At 51.5% G+C, this 10943-nt stretch overlaps 1 protein-coding gene across 1 annotated transcript; it reads left to right on the forward strand.

Annotated features, from left to right (window-relative positions):
- Window positions 1-329: 329 nt before the first annotated feature.
- On the forward strand, window positions 330-6813 carry LOC104630932 (glutathione S-transferase theta-1). The gene is made up of 5 exons (XM_075769563.1): window positions 330-487; window positions 3354-3441; window positions 4136-4286; window positions 4864-5040; window positions 5599-6813. The coding sequence occupies exons 1-5, from the start codon at window positions 376-378 to the stop codon at window positions 5803-5805; spliced, it is 735 nt and encodes a 244-aa protein (XP_075625678.1). The 5' UTR covers window positions 330-375; the 3' UTR covers window positions 5806-6813.
- Window positions 6814-10943: the final 4130 nt, after the last annotated feature.

A 10943-nucleotide genomic window follows, 5' to 3' on the forward strand; every position in this document is an offset into this window, starting at 1 on the left:
GCACCTACATCCCATCAGCCTAGCTTTGGTTTTCCTTCCCATAAGCAAGTAAGAGTGGTTATTAAGACAAGCCCGAGTTCAAATACGAGGTGGCAGATGCTGGCTGGAATTTTGCCCTGGAAAACTGCCATTCCCCGTGTCCTCTGGAGCTGCCAGGCCCAGCTCCCTCCGGCCCCCAGCAGCGCTGCCCTGAGCGACGGCCCCTCTCGGCTGAAGACCCTGCCCGGGCCGAAGCCGGTGACGCGGAGGGCGGGAGCCCCGGGGCTTTCTCCGGCGGGAGGACGGCTCCGCCCCTGCGGGAGGGCTCGGTGCTGCTCCGCCCCGACCGGAGAACTGCGGGGCCGGACCGGGTTGGGCAGCAGGAGCAGGAGCAGGATGGGGCTGGAGCTGTTCCTGGACCTGCTCTCGCAGCCCTGCCGGGCGCTCTACATCTTCGCCCGGAGCAACAACATCCCCTTCGAGTTCAAGCAGGTGGAGCTGATGAAGGGTGAGCGGGGCCGGGGCTTGTGGCGGGGCTGGGGGAGTGTGTCTGTGTGTGCCCGTCCTCTGCCCCCGCGGCGGCCCCCAGCCCCGGGCTTAGCAGGGCCGCCCCGGGGGGACCCCGGGCTCCCCTCGCCGCTCCCGGACGAGCTGCTCGTTCCCAGCCCGCTCCCTCGCAGAGCCGCTCCGTGGGTGGGATCGGTGACTCAATCGGCCCCATCAGTGCGAGAGGGTGGGGTGGCCCTCCAGCTGCAGCGGGCTCCCGACGTCAAGACGAAAACAAGACCTAACTTAGATCAAAACAGGACCTAACTTTGCAAAGAAACCCTGATTTTTAAGTAGTAGTCTCGGCGGCTGTGCTCCTCTGCAACAAACACGACTCTGCAAAGGTGTGTGACATCGCTTAAGTTAGCCCTGCCCCAGCAGAAAATGGGTCTCCAAAAAAAGGGACCGCTCTTCTGAGAAGCAGCGCTCAGGATGTGCTAGGTCTGAGGTGATTCCCCATTTAGATGGAAAACAAAAAACAACAGAGATGGGACATTCGCATATGGGCGAGGACAGCTGAAGTGCGCGGTTCTTGCTCTTGAATTCAACTTCCTTAGAAAACGTTGCGCTCTGGTAAGCAGCAGTGGTTGCTGCAGAGCAGCTTTTCTCCTCTCAGCAAGGGTTAACAGCCCCGTGGGAAGCATCCTCGCGCCGAGCCCACTGATGTCCCCCCGTGTACAGGTAGGGCAGGACAGCCAGCCACCCCTTTGGGGGTTGCATCGGGTCAAGCTGTTGTCAAATTATTTTGAGAGGATTGAGGACAGGCTTGCAAAGAGAGCGAAGGCAGCGGAGCGAGACAGCACAGCCACCAGGGATCTGAATGCTGAGAAACGAAGAGGGGAAGTTTAGTTTGAAGTTTAGTTTGTATCAAACCCAACTGATAATCGGTAGGAACCTGCCCAGGAGGTATCATGTGTTTTCACCAAAGTACGCCCAAAGATCCCTATCTCCTCTCTTTGCAACTAAAGCCGGTAAAAACTATCCTTCAACCTTTCCAGAGCTCCTCTGGATTTGAAATTAAGACAATGTGTTGGGCATAAAAATGCCTCAGTAAGTAATAGTTAAAAACAATGAAAGATGAGAAGGCTCCTGGGGCTGAAATTGATAAAGGACCAAAAGAGACTCCAGCTTGAAACTCAAAGAAACCTCAGGCGTGTTGTGGTTTGGTTTCTGGGTGTTCCCCTGCACACCTTAGCTGTGTATTGATCGCACCTTACTGTGGCTTTCTTCTGACTTGTCTAGGTAGGAAAAATTGTTGCTGTTGTTTGCAGCTGGGGGCAGGTCCATCTAGCATCCTTCTTTCCCAATAAATAAACTGTTGTGGTGAGATACTGGTGCAAAGGAGAGCAGACTGGCAGGCAAGCAATGAGAGCATCGAGGAGAATGGAACAACTGAAATACCAGTGTCAGGGAACTGAGAGGAAGGAAGGAGAATTAAATCACAGTTTCCCAGAGCTCTGTGCCCTGTGGAATCAGCGCTTGGTGTTGGTCAGTGGATTTGAGGTGGGTAACTCAGCTTACGGGAATGCTAGAGGTGCATCCCATTCCTGCAGTGTGTGCATCTCCCATGCCGTGGGGAAGCACTCCTGGTGCCTGCAGCTGGGATAGCTCGGCATCCAGCTGCTCGGCAGATGGTAATGGGCACACTGGCCCTCGAGTGGACCCATCACTGCACAATACGCAAGGACCAGGTGAGGGAACATAGATCTGAGCTGGCGGGTTAAATGTGTCCTCCCAGAAAAGCTCTTGGGCTCCCAGAGTAGGGTAGGTCTCAAAGAAATGGGTGGAAGGAGTGAGAATGGATAGAAATCACACTCTAGGGACACACGAGGATCTGGAATCTGCACACGTGTGGGAAATCCCAGTGTCTTTTTGAAAGGGGGTGGGGGGGACAGGCTGTGAGCCAAGTGATGGGAATAGTCACAAATCAGGTTTTCCAAGTACTGGGAATGCTAAAACCATTTCCAGAGCATCTCCTCTGGCACAGAGATTCTCGGGTGACTCACATAGCAGGACACGGCATGGGGTTAGACATTAGAGAAACTTGAATACAGAGGTGCACACATGTACCTGAAGCCAGGGGCTGGAAAAGGCCGGCACGAACAAGTCACATAAAACAAGGCTCCTGGGACTGGGTTCAAACATAATGTTCATCTGAGACCTCAGATCAACAGAGCACCTTCTCCTGTCAGGTTCACTCTGTCTACCTTTGGGGGGGGCTGACGGATAGTTTAAAAGCAAACTCAAATCCATATCTGCTCTGATAAAGGATATGCAAAACCCACATAATGAGCTGATTGATAGATCTTGTAATAAAATACCCATGGCTTTACATGGAATCACAAAAATCTATTTTCATTGGAGGAGTAAAAAGAGAGTTGTATGTAAATTACATTATCTTCCAGAAAATAAAAGACTAAAAAAATTCCCTTGCTTTCTCACCATCATGTTTCTGATACTGAAATCCCTCTCCTCCAAGGCGCTCGACACCCAGTCTGGGTTTGTACAGGACAGGTACCTCCAGGCACAAACTTAGAGCTGATGGAGCCCTGAGTTGACAAGTGCTGTTGGTATGAAAGGACTCTTATTCTGACCTTTGTCGAGAGGTTGTTCTGGTATTCGGGCAATAAGCAAGTAAGCTGACATCATAGGGCAAAGCCCGTATTCACCCTGTGGCACTTTTTGATTGCTGATACGCTTAAAGATGACTGCATTTGTACAATCGAAGCCAGGAACTTGAGGCCAAATGGTCCCCATGGGCTCCTCGGGTGTTTGCAGACAGGTCCTGAGCATCACTGCCAAGTCAAACTTCTCATTTCTCTCCTCAGGGCAGCATAGGACAGAGGAGTTCCGGAAGGTGAACGTCCTGATGAAGGTGCCTGCGCTAAGGGACGGTTCTTTCACCTTAGCAGAGAGGTGAGACTCAAATAAGCTCAAAGCCCTACTGTAGTATTGTTTACCCTAACGCTCGGATTCCACCAGTACACTGCTTGGTCTCTGTTGGACTCCAGTCCAGGTAGTTGTTTGCCTCCTTCCTATCTGTTCCACTTGTACATAAAATAACTCCATGTTTCAAAAGAAGCTTTCTCATGTAGGCAACTCAAACAGCATTGATCATGGAAAAATCTGTGAGCTGCTGCTTGGAGGTAGCTTGCATGTAGGCAAAGTTTCTAAGCCGCGATACCTGTCCGTGTGTTCTCCTGCTCTCTGCCTTCAGCTGGAGGCTGCAGTTCAGTGCAGTAAATCTGACGCAAGGCACCCGCTGCTGGATGGGTGATTTGGTAAACACAAAGCTCTGATTTGGTATAAAGTCATTCGTGGCTCATATTTACTCAAAAATGTTGATGGGGTAACTTGTACCAGCAGGCCACGTCTGTCTCGCTGGGCTGATGTATCAGATAATTGCTGTCCACAAGCAGCCGGTCAAGGCAGCACAATCGCTCTCGTGTGCTGTGCCTCGCTGGCGATTGTGTGTCCTGCACTTCTGCCGGACTCTGATCAGGTCTGTGTTGCTGCTTGCCCAGCAGCACAAAATTTGGGGGAATTAGAAAGGATGAGGTGCTTTAATCTCAGATAATCAGCTCACCGGTCTGCCTTGCTCTCTGGGCAGCATTGCAATCCTCCTGTACCTGGCCCGGAAATTCAAGACTCCTGATCACTGGTACCCATCTGACCTGCAGAAAAGGGCTAGGGTTGATGAGTACCTGTCATGGCAGCACGTCAACATTCGTGGGAAGGGGAGCAAGCTGTTCTTAACTAAGGTAAGGCCGTTATATACCAAAACCTACGTGCTAAGAGCTGTGAGTGCAGTGGCCCAGGAACTACCTCCTGTGTGCAGGGCCTTTCTAAGCAACTGTACAGCCAGGTGTTCCTACAGCTAGGAACGAAACTAGATCTGGAATTGACTTGGCTGCTCAGACGAGCCTAACCGAAGCGGCCCGAATACATCATGGTGCAGCCACAGCTCTGTGTGCGCAGTGAGATCCAGAGCAAATCCGTCCTGGGTGAGCAGCTAACACCAGACACAGCTCACTGCCTTCTGCCCAGCTTCGTGGAAAGAACGACCCTCCCGCTGGAAAACAAAATGCAGCTGCTTGCAGATGATGCAGCCTTCCCTTGAGAGGAGACGCGTGGTTGAAATTTCAGACTTTCTAGGGAGGAGACAAGGACAGGCAGGAATTAATGTTTGACATTAATTTTAATCTGCCAGCGGAGATTAGCGGTACAAGTTGTTCTCGTGCGTGGCTGGTGAGGGATCCTTAGAAGGCGGCAGTGGGAGGGTGTGGACTAAGTTTGGAGGGAAATGTGTAAAAAGCAATTTGTTTCTTCTCCCTCCAGGTGCTGTTGCCTCTCCTCACAGGCCAGCCACTTCCTCCAGAGAAAGTGGAAAGTGTTACTGAAGAGCTGAACGTTGTCCTGAAGCAGTTTGAGGAGAAGTTCTTGCAGGACAAGGCCTTCATTGCAGGCAGCGAGATCTCCCTGGCAGACCTTGTAGCGCTGGTGGAGCTCATGCAGGTGAGCATCAACCCCAGCGCTGTGGGATACACAAGCTCTGGGTTTTGGGCAGGCCAGGCCAAGGTGTGGCTGCAGCAGCACCACCTCCTTACTGGCAGGTCTTTCTCCTTGCAGTTAACTCCTTAGTGGAGCTAAATCTTGTTCCTTTCTGACTTTGACCCTCATTGAGTTTGCCAGGGAACACCTACTTTGAGACAGTTTGCTCTATAAAAGCATGGAAAAAATTCCTCAGGAAAAAAAAGATAAATTATAAACTAGGCAGAGAAAGTACAGATATCTGGAAGAGACGTGTTGGTGTGCATGGACCTCTGCGTTCTGCATTAGACAGCTCTGGGGTTAGCCATGGCAGTGCTCCTTCACTGCACGTCCCAGGGGACAGCAGCTGCTGAGGATGACAGCACTTGCTTCCTACTGGCTAAGAACCAGAGATGAACTCCACCTAACGGGACAACTGCCTGCTGCCTTGAGCCAAAAGCATATCTGTGATTCATTCTGGTCCCATCCGTGGTAAACGCATTGTTTGACTCACTCCCGGGTTCTCTTGCTCTCTTCCTGCAGCCTGTTGGTGCTGGCTACGACCTCTTTGAGGAGAGGCCGAAGTTAGCAGAGTGGCGCAGGCGGGTGGAAGAAGCGGTGGGGAAGCAGCTCTTCCAGGAAGCCCATGAAGGGATTTTGAACGCCAAGAACTTGACCGCTGATAAGATTGCACCTGAACTGTTGGAGCATTTCAAGCACCAGCTCCTAAAGCAGGCCAGCCATAATTAGGGGGTTATCCTTTAAGTAAAATGGATTATTTTGCACAGGCTTTTTGTAGTATTTCAGCATTTCTTCTAAAAATCATACAGAAACACCATTCCACAAAATGCACTTCAATCACAGCCCTTCCGCAGCTTAGAAGGGAAGAAAACTACATCTTACACTGCAGTGAGCTGCTTTCCCCTCTTGTCCACTACAGGTATGTGAGCTGTAGCCTTGTAGGCTTTTCTTTCTTGCTCCAACACCACTGGATTTGCGTGAGGACAGAGGCAATTCGGTCTGTGTGGGAAGTGGGGCCAGTCAGAACTGCCCTCTCATCCCTGTTGTGAGTTTTCCAGGTCACAGCACTATAGAAGGGGCAAAGGTTTCCTGAGGGTATGGCAGAGCAGATCTGTCTGAAACAAGAAAAATCATTGAAAATGGCTTTCACTTTGTAACCAGCTCAGCTGGAAGATTTTTGCTCTTTCAGTAGAGGGACGGGTCAGGACCCAGCCCTCGGTGGGGACCCTGCCAGGGCTCTCGGAGCACCTGGCCACTAGAGGCGGCCGCTGCCTCACCTGTGGCAGCAAAGGGGCAGCGCCAAGGAGCAGGGGGGCTGTGCAGGTACCCAAAGGAGCCCTCCAGCTCCTGGGAAGGATCGGGTTAGTCCCGTGAGTAAAGATCTTCAACCATAGACTCATGTCATACTGGGCAAAGAACAGCCTGCGCAGCTCAGCAAAGCCGCTTTTCTAGGTGAAGCTGGTGCCGACCACACGGTCCCCATGTGCAAACCACATCAGTGCTTTTGTCCTTTCCCCAGAGCGGCTTTGTCAGCTGGATGGAAGCCGTTCAAGCCGGGGTCTCTCCACTGCTGTGTGCTGCTGGGCCAGCGTTGGTGGCAGAGGGAGCTGTGCTGGCCAGCCCGGGGGCGAGCAGAGTGCACAGTGTGTGAGCTGAGTAATGCCTCAAATACAGATAGTGTTCCACTACTCTTCTGTCGTGTTGGATTCTCCAGTAAAGTGAATGGTTAACACTTGCCACGTGTCGTAGCTCTGTTTGGATTTGTAAACAGGATTTGGAAGGATGCGTCCACCGAGTCATCCTCCACACCTGTGCAGCACCCTTCACAACCTCTCGCCTGTGTCCCGTTGTACCCCTCCTGCCTTCCTGTCCTCTGTCCCTGTGACCTTCCGTTTCCAGGTATCAGCCACGAGGAGAGTTCCAGTTTGCAAAACTGTTTTTTTCTTCTTGTTAAGCTTGTATCTGGAAGTCCATTTGTCTCTGCCGGCTGGTTACACCACCCACAGAGCTGGCCGCATCATACGCTGGGTGCAAGATGTCAGTCACCTTAACGCAAGTCAGGTCATTACAGTGGTCAGAAAAGGCGAAAGGAGCTGCTCAAAGCAGTCTTGCACATCCTTTCAGCTGGACCTGCTGGTTTTGGGGAATGAGCCAGCTGCTTCTTCTGTGTTTGCTTCCTGAGTAAACCTGCCCTTTAGTTTAAAAGGGCACCACGAACCACAGCCTGCAACACACGTCCCTATGGGCTGAGCTAAAGCAGCCAAGCAGGCTGTTCCCTTTTACTTTCCACTCTCCCAGCCTGCAGGAAATCCTAAATGGCAGCAGTGAAAAAGCAGATTTGCCCCCAAACTCTTCCAATTTCATTGCTGACACAGGCAGACGATATTTGTCTTCTTATCTGATTTTTTTATTGGCAAGTTTGTTGAAGACAGCCTATTGCATTCCAGCTAGCAAAGTCGGTGATAGCAGCTTGCTTCTTGACCCAAGCGCTCGCATGGTTGGTGCCTGAGCAGCAACCCCCGTAGGCGCTGCACTGCTGCTCTGCCGTAGCAGCTTGTCTGCAGTGCGAAGCCTAAAGAAAAGGGCCTGTTTACGCTGTACCGTCAACCACTTCCTTTCCTCTATAACCTGCAGCTTACCACAACCACCAGGTGCACTTCTGCACGCCTCTTGAATAAAACGGGTCCTTCTTTGCCACCTCACCATAGCTGCCCAACCTCAGCGCACACTCTCCTGTTTGTACTGTGCCTAACTTCCAGATTCCTGATCTCCAACTTCTCCCCTTTTTGTAGACAGCAAACCTCCTCCCACCAGCACCATAAATTCCTCACACAGCTTCTGTTCAAGTAGAAGCAGAGCACAGAAACCGTCCAACCCAAGAGCCTAATCTCTAGAGTGCTAATGTTGACAGACTTCAAAGCGGGCTTGGTAGCAGAGCCCTTCTCGATACAGATATCCCTGCAGAATCTCGAGACGGGGCTGCTGTGCATGCAAAGCCAGCGCACGAGCCAAGGCAGATAAACAGTTGTTTGGGGGTTTTACTTATTTATGATACTTGCAGCACGAGAGCTCCATGTAAGAGTCTTAAGTCAATTTTCTGCTTGTTTGAATAAGGCACAAGTTCCTTAAAGGTCACACATTGAGTGCTCTTGCAGGGATGGCTGCCTTCAAAAACAAGTTGGAACTATGTTCTGAGCTCGTCGTCTGGTGCTTCTCTGCTGCCAGCGTCACACTGGATGAACACACTGATCGGCTACCGCCTTGGTCCAGCACGGTTGTGGTGACAGGAGGAGACTTTAAATTGTTTTCCCCGTAGTCTCCTCTGCTCTAAGCCCATCTGAACAGTAGGTTCACTCTCTCAGCGAAGCCGTGTGTGCAGTGACCAGTGGCATTTTGGGCACTTGTGTGCATGCAGGACAAAGCACCTCCCCAGAGTAAGTCCTTGGATGGCAACAGAGCTGTACAAACAGATAAGTCTGCCTTGCTGGTTTTTTTGCTGTAAATCATTGCGATAAGGCATCTTCTCCTTGTACTTTGCCTTTTGTTGCCCCTCCACCTCCCCCATTTTGTTAATTTGTGTCATTTGTTATTGGCTGGTTCCAGCTCCCGGCCTGAGAGCCCCAAGAGCTGCCTGCCAAAACACAGCAGGTTGTGCAAGAGTTTTTCCTGCCTCAGTGCAAGGTCTGTTCAGTGTCCACTCTTTCACCTGAATACGGAGAAGGGTTACACCTCCAGTGACAGTTTAATGTGCTCTTCTGATTCAATTTCCTTAGGTCTTGCCAGGGGCTATCTGGAAATGGGCAAGAGCCTGTGAGTTCTAGAATAAAATGAAGCTGAGATACACAAAAAGGAAGTAATGTTTAAAAACCAGACACACATCCTGAGACCTTTTCTAAATGATTAAGAAATAAACTGCAAAGCTTACTGCATTTTTTTCTGTGTTGTTCCTGTTTCCAAAAAGCTGATAGAGAAAGTACAGGGAGGAAAAATGGCCTTTGAGGTGATGGAGCCAAATGAAAATAGAGTGCTAGAAGCATTAGCCTAGAGCCAAGAATAATGCAACCAAATGCAATGGAACACCAGAGAAAAATATCTCTTTGGTTGTGTGGGCTGTGCAGTGCAGGCAGCAAATTGGAGAAAAACCGAAGGAAGGAACATTTCCAGGAGGCTCATCAAAAAAATCTTTGAAGTCTGGATAGGACTAACAGATCAACTGAACCATAAATCAAGGAGCAAAGTGAACCCACGCTGCTCATTTTGCTACCCGCCACTGAGCTCAACCTCTTCTCAGGGATGTCTTGGAGTAGGGATACGCGACCATTTGAAGCACAAAGACTTCTCAGACTATTACCTGTGCAGAGCCACATTCATGCTCCTTTTCCTCACTTCCTTAACATTTAAGATTTCTTTGCACTGAAGGAGTTTGCCATGACCTCAAGCACCTGCCACAATATTCTACGAGCCTTCATCTCTGGTGTGTTGGTGCTGCGTGCAGGTGCTCTAGAGGGTAAACTGTACCGCAGGGGAACCGACGGGTGTACACTCTCCCTCCTCTGGCCAAGAAACTGAAAAACTCTTATCGTGCAGTTCTAAATCTGAACAATGGCTCTGAAAATAGGTGCGTGGTGCAGCAGATGCAATACTTTATGTTGAGAACCAGCTTGTTCACCAGACTCTGGCAGACTGAACGGTCTAACAGTAAGCCCCGTTCCTAAGGAGTTCTCAGAGCTGAAGTCTTGGCAAAGTGGATTAAAGGGAAGCACCTGAAAGTGTTCCAGTTTGTAATTTATCCCCTCGGTATCCAAGCCTTGCCACCCTTTGTAATGATCCTTTACAGAAGTAAAAGAGCAACTGATCCTCTGGTTCCCTCTCTGTGAGATTCCTGTGGCTCTCTCCAAGGATTTGTGCGTGACGTACAAGCTCTCTGGCACGGCACTGATAAAAAGGTGTCAGCTGAGCCGAGGTGGGTTTGACTGGGGGTGACTTTGCTCTGAGTGGTTCAGCCGCTCTATCTTCCCGAGTCCCAGAAGTCCCTGTACTCAACCGCTACGTCACCTCCCCTGAATCACACTGCTGTGAAACACCGTGGGCTCCGTGCAAGAGCTTGAATTCAGTCTGAACTTCTTTAGTTCTCCTTGGCTTGTGTGGAAATCTGAAATGACAAACACTAGGGAGAGAGGAAAGCCGCTTCACTGTGAGCATGTGGAGGTAATGCCCGCAGAGAAGGTCCTCCACGCTTCACTGCCACTCAGGCATCACCTCGCAGCGCTGGGCAGAGACTACGTGACCAAAGAGTTATCTTCGGAACTGAAAACCACGCTGAGATCTAGCGGTGCGAGATTAACGCTGGCTTAGAGATGTCACGCAAGGGCCCCGTTTGTGGCGCGACACATCCCTGCGGGACCGCAGTACAAAAACACACCTTTACCTTGTCAGAGCCCTGGTGGGATGAGAGTGGGCTCCCGAGCCCCTGTGGCATCAGCCAAGGCTGTGGAGGGGAACGACGGCCCCCGCTCCACCAGTGCTTAGTACCAACCTCCCTTCTGAGGTTGGCAATTTACCATTACTCGTAAATTACCATCACTCGTCTGTTACCGTTTTCCCTGAAGCTGGTCTGTAGGCGCTGTGCCAGCCCAAGCGTGGCCAGGGCCGCCTAACCCGGTGCGGTGGGGAACCCCGTCCCCCTCCAGCTCGGGCCGTGCCTCGCAGCCCCTGCCGGGAGGGCTCTCCTGGCGTCCTGCCGCACTCTCCTGCCCTGGCCCCGCAGGACACTTTCGCCCGAGGCCCGCCGAGGCGCAGACCCCGCCACGCCACGGCCCCCGCCTGCCCCTCGCACCGGGAGAGTCCGGAGCCCCGCCGGCTGCCGC

The sequence above is a fragment of the Balearica regulorum genome, chromosome 17 (assembly GCF_011004875.1).
Source record: "Balearica regulorum gibbericeps isolate bBalReg1 chromosome 17, bBalReg1.pri, whole genome shotgun sequence".
NCBI lineage: Eukaryota > Metazoa > Chordata > Aves > Gruiformes > Gruidae > Balearica > Balearica regulorum.

Coding starts and splice junctions, on each gene's coding strand:
- LOC104630932 (XM_075769563.1), top strand. CDS start 376: ATGGGGCTGGAGCTGTTCCTGGACCTGCTCTCGCAGCCCTGCCGGGCG. Junction 488..3,353: donor GCAGGTGGAGCTGATGAAGG/GTGAGCGGGGCC, acceptor TTCTCTCCTCAG/GGCAGCATAGGACAGAGGAG. Junction 3,442..4,135: donor TCTTTCACCTTAGCAGAGAG/GTGAGACTCAAA, acceptor CTCTCTGGGCAG/CATTGCAATCCTCCTGTACC.